General features: G+C 37.0%; 1 protein-coding gene across 2 annotated transcripts in view; it reads right to left on the bottom strand.

Annotated features, from left to right (window-relative positions):
• The window catches only part of Zfr (zinc finger RNA binding protein), a 60,893-nt gene that overhangs the window by 8,312 nt on the left and 30,980 nt on the right, over window positions 1-21,601 (bottom strand). For both annotated transcript variants that reach the window (XM_036206731.1, XM_036206732.1), the window contains 9 exons: window positions 20,896-21,092; window positions 19,023-19,142; window positions 17,186-17,331; window positions 13,422-13,584; window positions 12,272-12,477; window positions 10,380-10,530; window positions 6,750-6,891; window positions 2,185-2,282; window positions 1,256-1,351 (listed from right to left, as the gene is read on the bottom strand). In XM_036206731.1, coding sequence (XP_036062624.1) covers window positions 1,256-1,351; window positions 2,185-2,282; window positions 6,750-6,891; window positions 10,380-10,530; window positions 12,272-12,477; window positions 13,422-13,584; window positions 17,186-17,331; window positions 19,023-19,142; window positions 20,896-21,092 — 1,319 coding nt within the window. The remainder of the gene's footprint in view (window positions 1-1,255; window positions 1,352-2,184; window positions 2,283-6,749; window positions 6,892-10,379; window positions 10,531-12,271; window positions 12,478-13,421; window positions 13,585-17,185; window positions 17,332-19,022; window positions 19,143-20,895; window positions 21,093-21,601) is intronic.

Genomic DNA, 21,601 nt, shown 5'->3' with positions numbered 1-21,601 from the left:
CTTAAACTCAGAGATCAACCTGCCTCTGTGAGTGCTGGGATGAAAAGTATATGCCACCAATGGATTTCTTAAACATAGACAAAAACAAACAGTAAAAAAATAAAAAAATAAAAAATAAACTTGGCTCCCCCCCCCCTTTTCTTTATTTTCTCAAGACAGGGTTTCTTTTTCTGTAACTACTCTAGCTGTCCTTGACCTCACTCTGTAGACCAGGCTGTCTCCAAACTCACAGAGATTCACCTGCCTCTCTGCTTCCTGCTTCGGTTAAAGGCATGAGCCACCACACCTGGCAACTTTGGCTATTTAATTTTCAATAACCTATTTTGAAATCAACAGGTTAAATTTTATTTCTGAACAAATTTCTATGTGAATGTTTACTATTCACAAGCAGTTTGTCTTTAAATAAAGGCACTGGGTCTTTTTATGTTTGTTAAGACAGGTTCTCACACATTATATCTCATTACCCAATTTCCTTGAGAAAGGGTCTCTCTCTGAACCTGGAGCTAGGCTAGGAGACAGTAATGCTCCTGTCTTGGCCAGCACAATACTAAGTGTGTGTCCACCATGCCCAGTATTTTATGTGAGTTCTGGGGCCTTGATCTGAGGCTCTCAAGCTTGCATAGCTGAGCTGTCACTCAGTCCAGTATAATTCTTTTAAAATTTGCAAACCATCTTAATTTTTTAAAGGTTTACTTATTTACTATGTGTTCTATCTGCACATATCCCCACAGGCCAGAAGAGGGCACCAGATCTCATTACAGATGGCTGTGAGCCACCATGTGGTTGCTGGGAATTGAACTCAGGACCTTTGCAAGAGCAACCAGTGCTCTTAACCTCTGAGCCATCTCTCCAGCCCAATTTTTTTTTTTCCTTCTAACAACCGTTCACTTACTCACTCCTTCACTGTGTGTCTCCCTACTCCTCGTGCACCATGGTATACATACATATTCAGGCCAAAGGACAAGCTGTAGGAGTCAATTCTTTCCTTCGACCATACGGGTTACAGGAATGCAACACACATTTTCAGGCTTGGTGGCAAATGCCCCTACTCACTAAGTTATCTCTCCAGCCCAAGCATAATTTTTTCATTTGTAAATCCTAAGAAAGTAAGTATTCTGGAATGCCCAGGATTTTAATCAGAACAGAAAACTACGGTATGTAAATGAAAATGGAGGGTCAGAGGACAAAGAGTAAACAGAAAAGACCTTTCTAAATGCTCCTCTGTCATATGGTGCCATCATAACCTGGTACTTACCCAGCTAGGAAAATCAGACCAAGTTGGAACTCGTTGACAAAGGTCTCGGAGAATACGTATGATAATCACACAGGACTGTAGGCCATTAGCTCTAGCCTTGAGGGCAACACAAAAACCAACTGAATTAATCTTAGAAATATCAAAAATATCCCTTGATGAAAAAAAGTTAAAATACCACTGTTCAATGGAAGCTCAGATTAAAAATAAAAATAAAAATAATTACATTTAAGTTGGGTTCAATGAGCTGCCATTTACAGCAGTATTTTATGCCAGAGTTAGTATTTAAAGCTAGTATTTAGGTCAAAGTAAACAGATTATACAAGAATAATATTTCTTGATCCCCTGTGAACCTTGACCTCATACAAAACAGTAAACTGAAAAAACTCTGCCTAAATTAGGAATAAAAAGAAAAGTAAAGAGCTAACAAGTCTGTCTAGGGACTGGAAGGTTGAGAAGGTCTGTTTGGTTTCCTGTCTGTGCCTTTGCATGTCTGCAAAGTCACTAAACCAAGCAGCGGTTCCTCACCTTTCATTCCCTACACTCATCAACTTAGAGAAAGGGGAAAATCTTAAAACTATACACAAAGCTTTAAACACATATTCCATTATTTAAAGCAAAGTTCATCTGCAGCCTTATGGAATATAATATATATACAAAAACATGTGATGTTCCTGAAGAAGTCAACTTCAAATATAGCCACTAAAAATAAAAAACCCGGAGTACAAACATCCCCCAAGCCTGTTTATTGTCAAATTAATAGTAACTGCAAAATGCAGATCTTTATACTCAGCTATGATACCTTATTTTCTGAGATTTAATTTAAAATAGTGTTGCTTAGGCAATCTTTTGAAATGTTTAAGCATAGTTAAACATGTACTGAACTACTCTCTCATAAGGCTACAAGAAAAAAGTAAAATGATGTTCCGAACCTGGAACCACTTAGCGTGGCGTAGAGCAGCCAGAGCGTCAAGGCATTTTTGCCTGTCCAAGACGTCCGGTGGGTCTTTCACCATACCCGAGGTTACATCTAAAATGGATTGAATTGGCAAAATGCAGTGAGGAATGGGTGTTTGACCAGGTGAGCAAGACACGTCCTTAAAGTAGCGTCAGTGTCACGTGAGCCATTTGAGAGTTTTTTAGTTTAATTCATCTAGGGAGTAACTTTCAACAAATTTACATAATATAATACGAAGAACAAAAGGAGAATTAAGATGAACTCTTCCGTGATACAATAATTTTCTGGAAATAGAAACCTTACTCACCAAAATGAAATCTAAAGGAAAGATTATTGGACACAGCGCACCAGCACAAAGAAGACAAGGACAAAAGGGAACACAAAAATCCACCTTAAATGGGAATGTACAATAAACTACCAAGTTGGTAAAGTATTCGAGGTTATTCTGGGGCTAATATAAGAAAGAACTTAAATACGGAATGATCAACACAGCAATTACAAAAAACCAAAGGACCAAAATAAGGTTCAGTTCTAGGAGAATTCTATTCTTTATGTTCAACAGGAGAACTTTAGCATGTCGTAAGGGAGTATGAAATGCTTTCTAAAATGAAAAGTTTTCATTAAAAGTATTCCAAACAGCAAGCAGAAACAGTGAGTAAAGCAGAGAAAGACTACAAGAACTAGTACAGTTAAATACAATTAAGTACAGAAGAGAAGCCATAAGCAGAGTGCTCTGATGATAAATATGCAGTCTTTTTAAGTTGGTTAAAATGTGTTACTTCTTAATAAAGCTTAAAAAAATGGGAAACTAAATTAGGACAAGAAATTAGCTTTATATTAACAAAGACTAGTTTACATTAATAAATCATTCACAAAAGTGAAGATCCAAAAAGGCCAGCTACATGTTTATTTGAAATTCCTGTAAAACGTGCAGAAGATAATAAATTTGCTGGTCAAACTATTCTATAACCAACTAGTAAATACTTCATTTAATTCACAGTTGCCATCAACTTTAATATATTTTGCTTTTCTGGTTTTTGAAACAAGGTCATCTATAGCTCAGGCTGGCCTTGAACTCATGGTTTATTCTCTTCCCTCAGCCTCTGAGAGCTGGGATTAATAGCGTGAGCCATCATGCCTGGCTTATAGTGTATTTTTTAAATGCAGGAAAATTATAGAAAGTAATATGCTGAGTATAAGCAGTAGCTACAGAGCACCAAAAACCATGATAAATTTAGGATACAATAATTTAATGAGTATTTCAAATGACTATGAGCAACAAAAGAAGAAATATAAAAACTAATGAGTACTGTAAGTCTGGGTAAAGTGCTTGAATTTTTGTCTTATAAGATTTTAGAAATCAATTTTAGTTTTATTTATGCATCTTTGTGGGTGCCCATAGATTCCAGAAGGCAGCAGATGCCCTGGGCCAGGGCTAGGAGTAGAGTGTGGGCTGCCTGACCCTGGGTGCTGGGGACTGAAATGGGGTCCTCTGCAAGAGCAGCAAGTGCTCTTACTCAATGAGCCATCTCTCCAGCCCAGAAATTTAGAGTCTTAGGAGGTAAGTTCTCATTCTCATGAATAGATGAAATATGAAAAAGTATCTAAAAAATGAGATAAGAAAAAAGGACAAAGAAAGGATAGCTAACTACCCTGGGGGAAAAAAAAAAAAATCTGCCTTAACCACTTCCACTCTCCACAACATGAAGACTCCTTATTTACAATTTGATAAAGCCAAAATGTAAACAGAGAACTATGGTCAATGTAGAAAGTTTCTAAATCTACTGTATTTCAGAATCTTACAAATTCTTCCAATAATTTTTTTGTACACAAGCGTAACTTTATAGATTTTAACCTATAATATAAATTCAATGATGCCAGAACACCTATTATAAGTTAAAAATAAATAAGAGCTATAAGTAGGAAATTTTTGTTAAATTTAGTGTGGATTTTTGTACCCATTTTTATATTTTAAGTAGATTAACCCCTTAGATATATTGTGCTAAAAATTATACTTGTTCCCTAACAGTCAATGAAACAAAACAAAGAAACTGTTAATTTATTAAAACAAAATACAAATTCTTTTCTACATGAATGTATTTCACAAATTTTAAGGGGTTAATCACTAATTAGAAGACATGCTGTGTCCACACTATTTTATGATTAAAAGTTAATGGGAATATATTAATTTCAATTTAACATGGTTATGTAAAATATAATTCACCCAACTACTTAAAAACTAGTGTGAACACTGCTCAATTCTAGAAGAGACAAAAGACAAACAAAATAGCCACACAAAGGACAAAAGATTGCCAGACTCTGCATCCAAAATCCCCCCTTAATCAAATGGCAGATGTGACACTGAGCTTTTGAAAACCTTGGTCAAAAATCCTTCCGATGTCTTGGCAGCAACCCCTGACAGGAATCAATCCCTTCTGCTAGAAGGCTTTGGACCGGGCCTGATAAGCTACAGGTAGAAAAAACACACACAATACTTGATTTGCTGCAGAAAAGATTCTGTAGCAATGGTTAGAGCATTCTGAACATTTCAAGCTTAAAGTCAATTAAATGTTTACTGCATGTTAACTGTCAAACACACGAGAAAAGATATCTGTCATGTGTTTAACAGTTATTTTAACAATTTAGTTATTTCTTTTATTAAATGATTTTTATATCAAACAGGACCACTACATATTAAGAGGCTATTACACTACGTGGGAATATAATAGTCAAATCTCATGATTTACAATGTTCTTCCGGCAAAGCCTTCCTTACATCCTGTACTAACTCCCCAAAGCAAGCTATAAGGCCTTAAATGATTTGAAGACACAGAGCACCAGGAGCTGCAGTGAGAGAGAATACATACCGATATTCTGCAGCTAGAAAGAAGCAATCTTCATGATAAAGCTAAAAACATGGGTTGACTGCAGTCATCTGCAGCAAGGAACACTCTTAACAATGTTTCTACACTTTTGTATATCCAACTTTGCAGCTCAGTGTCTTGAAGAAAAATCTTTCAATTTTAGGCTGACCATTTCCCTCTTGATCATATTTATAAAATTCAGAACTGTAATTCTATCTCAGTCTGGGTCAGACAAAAATATAATTTTGTTTCCTTTAGAAAGGTATGTTAAAGGATTTACTACAACAGGATACCATTAACTTATAAAATAGCTTGATAATGAACTGAGGCTAAATACACAGAAGCACTTTGAAATAGAGCTAAATAGTTATATAAGCATAATTTTACATTAAATATAGCAACATTAATTTATAAAATATCATACTAGATTTTTAAAAGCATAAGTAAAGGATCATATGCTACATACAACTTGGCCAAATTGACTCAGGAACCATTTTCTTCAATAACATGGATAGCCAGACCTTCAAGGGGAATTCATGTTCACATAAATGATCCTTTACATAAAATTCATGGAATGCAAAGTTTACGATATAACATTTAAAAATCCTAATATGGTATACATATAAAATATACAAAATCAGACATGCCTCAAAATGAAAATTTGACTAAAATATTCTTTTCTTGGGCTACAGAAAGCCCAGTTTCTTGAAAATAATTGTTTTGCCTTAAGGTAACAAATTTGAAAGAATAGAATTGATAATCTTTTTTCTCCTCAACCTGTACTACAAACAAACAGTGTAAAATTTAATTCCATTTTAACCTAAGATAGATTAAAAACAACATGAAAGGAAACAAAGTAAATTTTATCTGACCCATAAAACAAGAGAACCAACATTACTGCAGACAATGATCATGCTTTTGGCTTAAATGCTTCGGAAGCTTTGAAAATGTTACAGAATAGTCCCTAAAGCAACATTGCTGGCACCAGTAGTTTCATCTTCTACAAATGCAAATTCAGTTCAAAAACAAAACCAAAAACAAAACAAAATCCTGAACTGTACTGTAACTCATTTATCCACATCATTTGTTAAGAGCTCTAAATGATATGCACAAATGCCCGAATCTGTGTGCGTTAGCATGTTCTGCATTTATATAGTACGCAAAACCAAAGAGCAACCTCAGAGAACTAGAAATAGTTACTTCAGGTCAGGCCAGATCCAGGACTATATACAGAACAAGAAAGTAAGTGCTGTAGATAGTTCGCCAATTTATGAGACTTTTTCATCAAGACAAGGCAAGACCAGGATTGTCTTAGCAAAAGTTAAATTGTGGTCCCTAGTTATTAACAAGCATTTAAACTTTTTTCCATGTGTCAACTACGTAAAAAACAATTTTTGAAGTTTTTTTTCCAGAAATCTGAGGTTTGCAAGAAAAGAAAGAAAAAAAAATATATCAAGAAAACCAATCACATAATGTTTTCTATAATAGTACATCACTAAGAAGAGCACTCACTTTGTTAGAAATGTTCTAAAGCAAAACTAATTGCTGAGTTAAGTTAAATCTAATTCATATGTAATGCCAGCATGTTGCCTTCTAGGGCTTAATGCCACCAAAGGATAGGTAAATGGAAAACAAAAAGGTAAAAGAAAAGGAGAATGTTTAATTGGCTTTCCAACCTCCTTCCCTCATGTTCTCTTCTCGAATAATTGGAGATGTCAGGGTGATAGTGACTTGCATTTTGGGCTCCACACATGAGTTCAAAATTATTGCTGCTTCAGACACAGCACATTTTATGTCATACTTCTCAGGACTTATAACCTATGTAATAAAGAATATAAGAAATTAGTTGAATCTTTTGTATGAAAAGACAAAAGTGCTTTACTGTATGTAGCTTTTATAACATTAACCATTCTACAAACACTGGATTCTATTCCCTCTAAAAGACTACCCTTACCATTAATCTTTTGCAATTCTTTGTCAAACTAATACTTTCCACTACTTTAAAACTTTTCTTATGTGTTTGAGTATTTTGCCTGCATGTATGTCTGTGCACCATGTGCATATTTGGTGCCCTGAGGAAAGAAGAGGGCTCCAATCCCCTGGAACTGGAGTACAGATGATTTTCAAGGTAAATAAATATGAGCTTCTCAACAACCATTCCCATAGTTCATTCTCTGCAACTTGTTAATTTATTGGTTACTCAGAAGCAGTCAATAACTGATCTACTGCAATTTGGTAGACATGAATCCACCTCTAGTTTACATGAACAATGAAGCCTTAATACAGACATTAGAGGGGCTGAAGATATAGCTTAGTGTATGAACCACTTGGTGTACAGAAGGATCTGGGTTCGAACTCCTGTACCCACCTACCCCAACCACTGAAAACAAGATAGAAACATGAAATTTGTATACAGTACTATTTAGGCTCAAATTGTATGTTATTTTTTACTTGTGATACTACATAGAGGGGTGCTGGAGATTTCAAACAAACAAAAAACAAAAACAAAAACCCAACAACTTTCAGGGGTGGTGGTGGCACTCACCTTGAATCTCAGCACTCAGGAGGCAAAGGCAGGCCGATCTCTGTTGAGTTTGAGGCCAGCCTGGTCTACAGAGTGAGATCCAGGACAGCTAGCTAGGGCTGTTACACAGAGAAACCCAAAATTACCCCACCACCAACAAAAAGACATTTTAATTTATTTATTATGTGTGCACATCCATGTTTACACATGCCACTATGCATGAGTGGAGCCAGAGGACAATTTGCCATAGTTCTTTCTTCCCATCAAGTGGGTCCTGGGGACTGTGAACTCAGCCGTCAGACTAGGCAGCAATTCTGAGCAACCTCACCAAACTCCCTAGATTAACTTTTTAAGTACTTATGATACTATGTAAATAGTAATGACAATGATGATTAATTTACTTTATTTTACTTGTTTGTGCGCGCACACGCGCGCACACACACACACACACACACACACACACACACACACACACACAGTTAAGAGCAAGTGATCTGGAAAGTAGTTTGCTTTTGATTAACTGTTAATCATTTAGCACTTTTTAAAGTGAGCTTGAGTGTTTTGTTTGCACATTATTTGCACCACATGTGTGCCTGCTGCTTCTGAGGGTGTTGGATCCTCTGCAACTGGAATTCTGGCTGGTTGTAAGCAGACAAGGAGTGCTGGGACTCAAACTCAGGTCTTCTGCAAGAACAATAAATACTCTTAACTACTGAGCCATCTCAACAGATCCTCTCTAAAAAGAAAAAAAGAACCACTTTGTTCTATGGCATTTGTATGTGTGTGATGTCAGTGTATATGGTACACATATACCAGGACATAAATGAGTCAGAAGTCATTTTTAGAAATTGGCTCTTTCCTGTGCACAGCTTCGGAGAATCAGACTCAAGTCATTAGGCTCTGGAGGCAAACATTTTACTCACTGAGCTATCTGGATGGCTACTTAAAAAAAAAAAAAAAAAAGTATCTCTTTCTTTGCAATATAAATAAGTGCCAGCCGGGCCGGGTGGTGGCACACGCCTTTAATCCCAGTACTCTGGAGGCAGAGCCAGGCGGATCTCTGTGAGTTCAAGAGTGAGCTCAAGGACAGGCTCCAAAGCTACACAGAGAAACCCTGTCTCGAAAAACCTAAATAAATAAATAAATGCCGATTAATATCATCCTATTACTTAAAAATGTTGTGATCTCCCCCCCCCCCCCAAAGCTTACCTGTCTTAGCTGTCCAGGAACTTGCTCTGTAGACCAGGCTGGCCTAAAACTCAAGAGATTCACCTGCCTCTACCTCCCCATTGCTGGGATTAAAGGTGTGCACCACCACCGCCTGGCAAAGCTTTGTTTTTGGAAAGCCAAAAAAAGATGTTCTATTACTTGTACTTGTGCATGTGTGCACGCAGAGGTCTGAGGACCACTCTATGGCATTAGTCCTCTCCTCCCACTGTTACATGGGTTCTGAGGATTGAACTGTTTCAGGCTTCAAAGTACTTTTACCCATTCAACCATCCTGTCGCCAAGAGAAAGTATCTCCTACCAAAATACTGAAAGTATAGTAGTCATCCCCTTATCTATGGTCTCACTTCCCACAACTGGTACTTATCTGTGGTCAGTAACAATCAGAAACTATTAAATGGAAAATTACACAAGTAAGCAATTCATATGTCATAAGCTATATGCTGATTGGAATAGCATGATTAAATCTAAATCTATCATACCCAATCTGGCCTGCTTTATGAATCATCCCGTTTCCTATCTACTACATGTTCATTATTGACTTATTGGATCAGTTGTCATGATATGGCACGTGAGTGATTCTGGCATTCAACTACAACAAAAAGAAGCTTTAGTGAAAATGTGAAAGTTCTCACCCTGAAGAATGATGGGATGAAAAATGCAGCTTGGTGGTACAGCCCATGGTTAGCATGCACAGGGTCTTGGGTTTATAGATAATATTCCCCTGGTGGTAGGGGTGGGGACAGGCTGAGGTTGTTGCTACTAAGACATATGGGTGGAGAATGTCATTAATCTACTATGCTTAAATATAAATATTTGCCTAATTTATTAGCACTTTACCCCAGGTAAAGCAAGAGTAAGGAAAACATGACATCTACTGTCTGAGGTTTTAGGCATCCTGGGGGCTTCAGGTAATCTCCAGAAATCTTTTCAAGGGTAGAACGACTACTATATTAATAATAAAACTAGACAAATTCAAGTAAGATACACTCTCATTATATAAAAAACATGCATTCAACTAAGAGATTCATAAATTAAAAAAAATCAAACGCTATATATGAGCTTTTTAAATTTTTTGTTTTTAAAATCAGGTCAGTTGCGAGGATCAGTGGGTAAAAGGCACTTGCTGCCAATCCTGTTGATCTGACTTTGACTCTGGGAACCCACACAGTGGGAGGAGAAAACTGACTTAGACATCTTGTCCTCCAACTACCATACACACACCATGATGTGTACACATATACTAAATAAAATATTCTCTGCTATGTCTTCTTAGCAGAAAAACTGGGCATGCTGAATTTTTTCCATTTTAAAATAAATTAGCAAAATGGCATCCTGCCAAATTACAAGCACTGCAAAACCTCCAAAAGATGAAGCAGAAAACAGTTTCATTAGTTTGCACAATTAAGGGGGAAAAAAGTAACCAATCTCTTCATTATGGAAAGCCAAGCCAAAAGTTAAAAGGCTGGCTGGGGTTTAAAATGAAGCACAATCAGTCCTGCCAAAACCTTCTGATCTGGACAAAGGGTTAATTTACCATTTCCATAATACTTACAGCAAGCTGTTTGGGTAGGTTTTCTGCAATACGGCTTAATAATGTCTTTGAAGGTTTTTCTGAGCACAGCAAAACAAGGTTGACATTTCTATCTCCTCGTAGAAGCAATCCTTTTGCCAATACTCCTACTCGCAATACCCCCTTCAGAGCTCTGTAGTAAAATCAACTCACATTAAAATGTGACATTTCTCACCTAGAACTATCACTTCCTCCAAGCACATAGTAAGTATATTGAAACTGTCTTCAACTACACTGGAAAAATACACAGTATTTTAAACTATATGTTATTTAGATAAACAACATACACTAAAAACAAACCAAGGCTGGATAGAAGGCTCTCAAGTTAAAAGCACACAGTACTCTGTATTTGGCAAAACCTGAAACTTCAGTTCCATGGGATTGGATGCCCTCTTCTGGTCTCTACATGCACATATATGCATATATAGACACACAAATAAAAATATTTGTAAAAATAAAAACTGCCATCAAGGTTAAGTTTTCACAGGGACAACTGAAACAAATACTGTCTACCTTACAGAACCTCACTGTAGCACAGGCTAGTTTCAAACGTGTGAGCCTCTTGCTTTTGTGTTGCGGGACTGTTTTCTCGGTCTTTCAATAAAAACCCAGAGCCAGACACTGGGGTGAATGTGGAGAGATCAGAGAGACAAAGGCACGAGTCACTGCTGCGTCTCCCTCTAGGACTCCTCAGCCTGAAAAACCTGTCCCTGTCTCCACCCAGCCACATCACTTCCTTCTTAGTGCTGGGATTAAAGGCAAGTGCTTCCCAAGCAAAGGCATGAGATCTCAGCTGAATTAAAGGCATGTGCTTCCCAAGCACTGGGATTAAAGGTGTGTGGCACCACTGCCTAGCTCTATTTCTCTCCTAGACTGAGTCAATCACATGTAGGGTGGCTTTGAACTCAGAGATACAGATGGATCTCTACCTCCCGAGTGCTAAGATTAAAAGTGTGTGTCACCACTGCCTGGCCTCTATGTTTAATCTAGTTCTGTCCTCTGATCTTCAGGCAAATTTTGTCAGGATATACAATATATCACCACACTGTTTCTTGTGTGCTGGGCATTAAATGTGGGCCCAAACACCCAGTCCCTTTTATTTTATAAGTCAGAACTGTAAGAAACATTAATAAAAAAAAATCCCAAATGGGAAAGGGAAAAGTTAGAAAATCATAAATATGAAAGATGTTAAAGCTTGGCTAACTTATACTTTATGGCCAATGCTTCTATTTATGTAATATATGTATGTTTGTTTGTTTGAGACAGGGTTTCTCTGTGTAGTTTTTTGGTGCCTGTCCTGGATCTTGCTCTGTAGCCCAGGCTGGCCTGAAACTGACAGAGATCTGCCTGCCTCTGCCTCCTAAATGCTGGGATTAAAGGTGTGCACCACCGCCGCCTAGCTGTTTTTAAACCGTACTAAAATATAGACAGATGCAACACATAAATAAAATCAGAGAAGAGAAGTCTGATATAATTGCAGTTATTAGGGCTACTTTGAAACAGATTTAATATTTTTTGTAATAAACATTTATTAAGTCTTAAAAATAAAAAAACCCTGGTGATGGTAGAAATGCATATTACTCATTGTGGTAAAAATACAAGTATATATAGTTAGGATGTATGGACTAACGCTAGAAATTCAGTTTCCCCTTCCCCAGTTTGTTTATATATATAAATATACATATGTAAATGTCTGCCATCAGATCTCCAGCTGGAGTTACTAATGGTTGTGAGCTGCCTGATGTGGGTGCTAGGAACCAAACCCAGGTACTCTAGAGTAGCAAACGTTCTTGCCAGCCCCTTATCAGTCTTGCTCATCTTTCTAATAAATACAAAATGTCCTTGTAAAGGAAGTATGTAATTTGTAAACTCACCTGTCTTTACCTCCCTCTTTTTTATCATCTCCTTCTTTGTTCTTGTTCTTCTCATGTTCAGACAAACTGTCTGAAACAAGTTTTAAAGCACGTTCAGTGATAGAAACGATTTTCTGAACTGCTTGTAACTCTTCTTCAGTTGGATAAATGGTTGCATGCTTTGTCATTACGTAACGATCATCAGATGAGTCAGGGCGACGTAAGGGCTAGAGAGAAAAGGTTAATTTTCTTAATAAAAGAAAATTCTAATTTTTCAATTAGGTGTAGTTGCTAAGCTTTACAATAAGAAGTCAATTAAACAAAATGCCCACTTAAAAATCTATTTTCCTTTTTCAATAAAATTTCACTGGGCGTTGGTGGCGCACGCCTTTAATCCCAGCACTTGGGAGGCAGAGGTAAGCAGATCTCTGAGTTTGAGGCCAGCTACAAAGCTAGTTGCAGGAAAGGTGCAAAGCTACACAGAGAAACCCCTGTCTCGGAAAAAAAAAAAATTTCAAAAAGCATTTCTGTCCCAAACAAGCAAAATTGTTATATACAGATACTGACCGAATCTCTCTCCTTGTAAATGCTTTTCAGTGATCTGAAACTCACCTTGTTTTTAGTAATAGTAATAACTTTGCATATAATTGCTCAGACACCGTAATGGCAAATGAGAAAGAATAGGTAACAGAGTTACCTCTAACATTGAAAATTCCTTCCAGTCTAAGGAAAAATAATGGCAGGAAAGTCTCTGAAGTACAAAATATTTATCAAAAGTAGTTCTGCAGCTGGGTGGTGGTAGCGCATTCCTTTAATAGCAGCACTTGGATCTCTGTAAGTTCGAGACTAGTGTGATATACAGAACGAGTTCCAGGACAGCCAGGGCTACACAGAGCAACCCTGTCTCGAAAAACCAAAACCAAAACCAAAAAAACAAAGGTAGTTCTGTATCAAGAATTTAGCAAGTATTGAAAATAAAGAAGTGCAAAGGAAACGTGGCCAAGTTCTTATGCATGAAGACATTAGCATTAAGAATCTTTAAGAGAACTAAAAATAACGTCAAGATGAAGCTGATGGCATTATTAAATCTCAAAATGAACTCACAAAACATCTTCCAATGTTGAAGGAGGCTGAAACTCTCGTCCCTTACATGAGCAAAGCAGATACTCACTGCGGGACCTTGTGGCTGGGGAGGCATGCCTGGTCGGACTCCCAGAAGACCTAAGGGGCCTGGAGGACCGTGAGGGTAGCCTCCATCAGGCACTCGCCGGCGGTCCTCCCAGTGATGCTGCTCCTCCTCCATTCTTCTCCAGTACATGTCCTCTTCATAACGTCTGATGCACAAATGACACATTAAAACAAACAAAATAACCAGCTTGAAAACTTCCATCAGGGTTTGATTTAGCTCAGTGGTAGAGCACTTGCCTAGCAAGCGCAAGGCCCTGGGTTCGGTCCTCAGCTCAAAAAAGGGAAAAACTTCCATCAATAACAACATAAAAACCTATTTAAAAAAGTCAGCCAAGACTCAGCAGGAAAAGGTGCCTGCACCAGATTGATGACCTGAGTTCCATCCCTAGGACCCAGATGGAAGGAGATATCAGATGCCCTGCAAGTTTTACCCTTTGACCTCTGCTCACGCACAGTGGCACACATGCCTGTAGCCATCCTGACACTGGTATATAAGTGCTCGCACGCATACACACACACACAATGATAAAAAACAATAAAACAAAAAACCCCACCCAAATTGCCTTAGTAACTGCCATTTTCTCTGATTTCCATTATTTCTTTTAATTGGAAGTAAAATGGGGTGAGAACTAGAGACAACAAAAAGAACAAGACCTCATACCTCAAGAACCAAGTTGAACAGAAAAAAATACCTTCGCTCATTCTAATCACTTAAGGTAATGATCCTAATTCCAAAGGAGCCTAACTGATAATAAATTGTGGGTATGTACATGCTTGTGAGCATGATGGAGTGTGTACATGTGCCACAGTGTCCATATGCAGGCCAGAGAACAACCTTTAGTATTGGGTTTGCTCCTTCCATCTTGTTTGACAGTCTATTGTTTTACTTTTTTCTTCTTTTTTACCCCCTGCTGCACATGCCAGGCTAGCTTGTCCACAACTTCTGGGCATAGGCTTACAGATGTGAACCATGAGGTCCAGCTTTACATGGGTTCTGGGGATTCAAACTCAAGTTCTCACCATTTGTACAAAAAGCACTTTATCCATAGCCCTATCTTCTCAGCCTGAGTGTTTTTATTTTTTATTTTTTTAAAAAACAATAAAGCTATCCATTTACGATATATATTATACAAAATATTCTCCTTTTAAAAAAAAGACCAATGGTAGCAACTCACAATTCATTATTGGATGTAAGGCAGAATACAGTAAGCAGAAGACAAATGGCTCAGTTCCTCATAAGGATTGCCAAAGGAATACAGGCTGTATTACCCAAGTCACCAGAATAGTTGTGCAACTTCATGGCTGTCAATTCAGTAGAAATTACTATGTATATCAACTAAAACACCTGAGTTCTTGCTTTGGCAGCATTTATACTAAAACTGGGACAATACAGAGAATTTAGCATGACACATGCAAAGTCACAAAGCATTTCATATTAAAAACAAACAAACAAAAACAGCCAAGTGGAGGTGGCACACACTTTTAATCCCAGCACTCGGGAGGCAGAGCCAGGCAGATCTCTGTGAGTTTGAGGCCAGCCTGGTCTACAGAGCGAGATCCAGGACAGGCACCAAAAAACTAAACAGAGAAACCCTGTCTAAAAAAAAAAAAACACAAACACAAACACCACAAAAAACCCAATGAATTAGAAAGATGGTTATCTAGTATTACAGCCCCTCCTTTACTAGTTAACACTTTTAGAACTGATTTCTGTTTTGTCTTGGTTCTATTATTAAGTTCAATGACTATCTCAAAAACAAGAAAACCACAAACCCAAACCAACCATGTAGCAATAAGGCAATTCTAATAAATCTGTCTAAAACAAAATAAAGGTGTGCACTTATTGACTGTGATAGTAAAAACTACCAATATTTCCAGATAGGGAATAAACAGTGTATTTTAGGTCATGTGGGCACTGACAGAATACTTCTACGTTACTTAGGACTTGAGAGATAAGAAATAATAATAATAATAATAATAAAAAAAAAAACCAGGCTTAAAAGTTGTAGAAAATCGGAGTTGGGGATTTAGCTCAGTGGTAGAGCGCTTGCCTAGCAAGCGCAAGGCTCTGGGTTCGATCCTCACCTCAAAAAAAAAAAAAAAACTATATATATATAAAGAAAAAAGAAAATCATGTTTAGTCCAGTGACGTTTGTTACTGCTAAAAATGTTTACATAGTATAAAGGCAGGAATTTTAATTATTGTTTATAAACTCATGCTCAGTATATGAACATATTTCCAAGCACTGAGTAGGGACTGAAGATAATTGTACTTGATATATAAGTAAGAGGTTTAACTATGTAAAATCTAGTCATAGAAAGAATTCCCAATATATTACAAAGACACAATTAAAAAACTATTTTTACCATATACATAAAAATTGATGTGTTATCTATTACTGAAACCTAAAGGTAACACATAATAAAGTGTGAGTAAGTAGCTTTACAATAAAGTTATTTAAAAAGATTACATGTTCTCACTCACCCTGGGTTTCCAGACACAAAAGACGACTGTATGAGTCAATCATCTAAAACTGATTTCCTTTATGAAATTTATACACTTTATAAAGAGAGAAAGTAGATTAGTGGTTCCATGGTACTGAGATGGGACAGAAAATATGGTAAACAAACTGGGAGTGATTGTGAATGGGGCTATGATTTCTTTCTTTCTTTTAAAAAAAGATTTATTTATTTATTATGCATATAGTGTTCTGTTTGCATGTATCCCTACAGGTCAGAAGAGGAAGTCAGATCTCATTACAGATGGTTGTGAGCCACCATGTGGCTGCTGGGAATTGAACTCAGGACCTCTGGAAGAACAGGCAGCGTTCTTAACCTCTGAGCCATCTCTTCAGCCCAGGGGCTATGATTTCTTTTAGGAGTGGTAAAATATTCCAAAACTGATGATGGTTTACAATTCTTTGTATATACTAAAATCTTGTAATTGAATTATATAGTTTAAATATGAGATTTCTGTTGGTTCTAAACAGAAGTACATATCAAGCACTTATCAAAGTATGACATTTCTTCAGATGTTACAATTTTTTTTTTATAACTTTACTTTAAATTATACATGTCTGTATGTGCATATGTGAGCACTAGATCCCCTAGAGCTGGCATTACAGGCAGCTACCTGATGTACTAGAAACTGAACTTAGGTCATCTACAATAGTTTCCCCTATAATACCAAATTTCCATACACACACCCACACACATGTATATATATACATATACATATATACACATACATACTTATATATAGATTTTGAGACAGGGTTTCTCTGTAGCTTTGTGCCTTTCCCGGAACTTGCTTTGTAGACCAGGCTGGCCTTGAACTCACAGAGATCTAACTGCCTCTGCCTCCCTAGTGCTGGGATTAAAGGCGTGCGCCACCACCGCCCGGCTCTTCATACATATTTAACCACCATTTACCATAATACCATTTACCACTTTTTCCATAGATCCTTGACTGAGCTTGAACTTTGACTGGCCTTGAAATCACAAGGCTTTGCTGGGATTGAAAGTGTGGGCCGCCACTACCACAAAATTCTTCATACCAATGTAACAATCAAATGTAAGTATACTAAGCATTCTAATGTTTATCATTCTTTGTTTAGAGTCTTGGTGCATACTTGAAGTACATTAAATAAATCTGACTTGGAAGTCATATTCACAGAATAGCTAAGTTTGTTTTCTTCAGGCGGAAGAACCACATATTGTCACAGAATTCAAAGTTACAAACACTACCTCATTTCCATCCTCCAGCGTTCCTCCTCTTCTCGTCTCCGCCAATATTCCTCCTTCTGCATTTGCTTTCTCATTTTCTCTTCTTGAATCTTTCTTGCTCGAATACTGGGCTTCACTTCTACTTGCAAATCTGGATTTACTTTTTTCTGTTAATTCCAATAATACATTTTAAAAAGGAGCAGGTCCCTTGAACAAACCTAATTCATTAAACATAATTTATTTTTGTATTTATTGTCTGTGTGTATGTATGCATGCATATGTGCAACAATGCATGTGTGGAGATCAGAGAATAACTTGTATGAATGAGTTCTCTCCTTCCACCATAAGGACTCCAGGGATCAAACTCAGGTCAGACAGGTGCCAAGTGCCTTTACCTGCCTAAAACCATTTTAAAATACACAACTTCAGTCTCTCATCAGAGGTTCATAGTTACAAATTTCATGTAGTACTGGTATGTGCTGGTTTCTTGTTTCCACTTGTGAGACAGGGCTGGCTTCAAACTAGATTTGAAATTGATGATCTCTTTGAACTGTTTCATATGTATCTACCCAAAGTGAAATGTTGAAATTATAGCCATGTGCTACCATACCTAGTTTATGTAGCGTAGGGATCCAGCCTAGGACTGGGTGTGTACCAACTGAGCTATACCCAATCTTGGTTTATGTATGTATGTATGTATGTGAGTGTATGTGTAGCACTGTATAGCCTAGGCTGGCCTTGAACTTTTAATTTGTCTCAGCTAGGTGCCAAAATATTCAGTTAAAATTTCCTAATGAGCTGGGCGGCAGTGGTGCATGTCTTTAATCCCAGCACTAGGGAGGCAGAGCCAGGCGGACCTCTGAGTTCGAGGCCAGCCTGGTCTACAAAACGAGATCCAGGACAGGCACCAAAACTACACAAAGAAACCTTGTCCCGAAAAACCAAAAATAAATGCATATATACATACAATTTCCTAATGAAAAGTACAATCTGTATAATTAGGACGGATCAGAGTAAAATCTTTTGTTTATGAAACTAATGCTCTATAACTACCCCTCTACTAGTGTGCTCACTTATTAATCTAGTTGGAGCCAGATGTGAATGAATATGGCTTGGGTACATGGATTCAAGTTACCATGAATGACATATTCCCATCCCATGTTTGAAAAAAAAAAAAAAAAAAAAATCACACACCTACTCTACCAGCTCAGGCTTTTTAGCAACTTTAACATGTTAATATCTGAAGGTAGGCAATGATGAATTCCTAGTATAAAACGAGATCTTCCAGTACTCTCTCCAAATTAACTTTACCAACATAAAGAAGGCAGTTGAAGTGGTACTCTGTAGACTCCATGTGAAACTATCATTACACAACTTCTTGACTCAAGCAATGGATTCTAGTCTACGCCTGCCAATTACAACAACTATTTAGAACATGGTTATACTGTTATTGCTTAAGTGTAACTAATAAAATAAATATCAGGTTCTATCAAAGGGAATGTATCATTAGGACATGCTAATTTTAGAATGAGTGATCATACACTAGGTGAGTTGTTCAGATGCTTTATTTTGAATATAGAATGCTCTAGTTGTTTTACAAAAGGATAACTAAGGGCTGGAAAGACAACTAGCTCAGAGGCTAAGAGCATTGGCTGCTTTTCCAGAAGACCTTGGTTTGATTCCCAGCATAAAATGTTCCCAATCTGTAACTCCAGTTCCAAGAGATCCAATGCCTTCTTCTGGCCTCTCTGGCAATAGGCAAACATGTGATACACAGACATACATGCATGCAAAGCACCCATACATATTAGAAAAAAATCTTGAAAGGACAATAGTTGAGTAGTTAGCATTTACTTACTTTATACTGAAGTCTATGTCTTCGTCCTTTTAAATGCATCTCTTTAGCATTGGGGTCATTAAAGCTGCATTCACATAATTTACAATGGAAGCGAATGACTTTTCCTTCATCATTTCGTACCTTAATATGGAAAAATAGAATCTCTGATCAAACTGGGAGCAAGCAGAATTTGAAATGGGGTAAAAACAAACAGAAACCTCTATAATTTTTATACCTCTATTTTCAATTTATTTATGTTGCTTTTCAAGATGGAGTCTTAAGAAGCCAAGAATGGCCTTAAACTCCTGATCCTCTGCCTTCCCAATATTGGTATGCACCACTATGCTGGTCTAATTTTCAAATTTATTTTTAATCCCAACCTCAAGACAGAGTCTCACTACTGTAGCCTTAGCTGGCCTGGAATTCTCAATATAGACTAGTCTGACCTTGAACTCACAGAGATCCACCGGTTTTGCCTCCTGACTGCCAGGCCTAATTAAAAAGAAAAAAGAAAAAAAAAGAAACTGGGACTGGGATGAGTAATAGCATATATTTGCCTTTGTAAAGTGTTTTTTACTTCAATATCTGTCTATATGTAAGCACTGCGATTTACTTTTAAAATACTTCTATTAATTCTTTGACTATTTCATAAATTAGTATAATATAGTCTGATCATATCCCATCCACTGTTATTCATTCCTATCTTACCAACTCCCCCCACCCCCATAAGTTTCTTTCGTAAGTTCATATCTTCTGGTTTGTTTTGTGATTTGCCGGATTTAACTAGACCACATGCACAGGCACATGTATGGATTTATCTATAGGAGCATGGGCAATGTGCCAGTGTCTACATTACTGAAGATAATGACCCTTCACTTCTTCCTACCAGTCAGAAAATGCCAACAATCTATACAGAGTGTGACATGGCTCCATGAGGACCTGCACCATCCATGACTGAATGCTTACTGGCTCCATTTCAAGCTGATTCTGTATGGTCAAGCAAGCTTTCCTAGTTAGCTAGATGCCATAAATTTACAATAGTTATTGACCACCCACTTCTTGGAAATGAGGATGATTTAAAAACCCAATTTTACTATACAACTTCTCAAAGCTCAGACTTTGATGCATATGAAAAGTCAAGATGCAAGTTTTTTCCTAACCGTACAATGAGAAAAACAGACTAAGATGTTACTATTAAGTTCAAATTATGCTATTAAGGCTGGATTTGAATCAAATCATATAAGGATTAGATTTAATAAACTCAAGCGATTAAAAATAAAGGTGTCTGGAAACAAAATTTAAAAGGTAATCAGATCTTACCCTTATAAGAGAGATAATTAGTCACTTATAAATTACTTATAAGTTAAAGATCTTAGCTGTATCTTATAAACAGCTCATAAACAAAGAGCCAATATATTATGTAATCTCTTTTGATAGAGAAACAGACTAAGGAATAAATAGTTACAAAACCCTACATGTCACTCTATTTTACCTAATTTTCACACCTTTATTGGGCAAACATCCTAATTTTATAAACATATACCAGAGCTTGGAAACTTATACATGCTTTCAAAAAGAGTGAAATCAAACTGTAGTGTTACATTATACCACTATATGATCTTTCTGTTAATAGCAACTACTTATTCAGGCCTCTGTGTGTTCTTTTGCTCCTCCATTTACTATACTCACTTGACCTACAAACAAGAATTGTTCTAATCACCTCAAGACACCAAATGAATGATACCCATTAGATCAGCAGCCTTAATTTTATAAGCAACTGAAATCTAAACTACAAATGGGTACAGTGTGATTTTACACATAAATTGTGCCTGCAATGGAGTGACACATTTTTTTCTTTTGCCCAATCAGAGCAATGGTTTTCTCCAATCAATACCTCTTCCACATAATCATGTCCCACTGGTTGAACATCACTCTGCAAAGCAGCAAGGGACGCAGGTGTGACAGGCTCAGACACTGCATCCTGCTTTACTTCTGGAATCGGCACAGCAGAGGCAGCAGAAGTACTTTTAACACACTCAGTTCCTTTTAAGTCTTCAGTTTTATTTCCCGTTGACTGTAGCTTATTACCACCTAAAAAAGCAAAAGTTACAGTAATTTTATTTTTATATAAATGTATAAACCTATTAGGATGAAAACAAAGTTATCTTTACTACTGCTGGATAAACTTTAAATGCAGAATTAAAAAAAAAACTGTATATATTACATTGCTTTCTGTATCCCACTAAAATTTTTCCCTTTTCCATCTCAAAGCAGACAACATATCCATAAACCCTATTGTGGTTCTAACATTTAGGATCCAAACTGAACAGAAGGAACCTGAAAAGAAGATTAAATATAATTCATGTGTGTAGTGAGTTCCCTACACTGATTAATAAGACACAGTATTTACCTACCCCCCACAGCAGTTTTTCTTTTTATTTGTTTGTTTGTTTTTTTTTTTTTTTTTTTTTTAAACTTATCTCTGAGATGGGGGTTCTCAGGCTGTAGACAAGACAGATCTGGAATTAACTATGGAGGCTAGGTTGGCCTAAATATTCTGGTATTTCTCTCTACCTCCTTAATGTAGGAAATAATAGGCA

This window comes from Onychomys torridus, chromosome 15 (genome assembly GCF_903995425.1).
Source record: "Onychomys torridus chromosome 15, mOncTor1.1, whole genome shotgun sequence".
NCBI lineage: Eukaryota > Metazoa > Chordata > Mammalia > Rodentia > Cricetidae > Onychomys > Onychomys torridus.
This window is presented reverse-complemented; position numbering and strand designations above follow the sequence as displayed.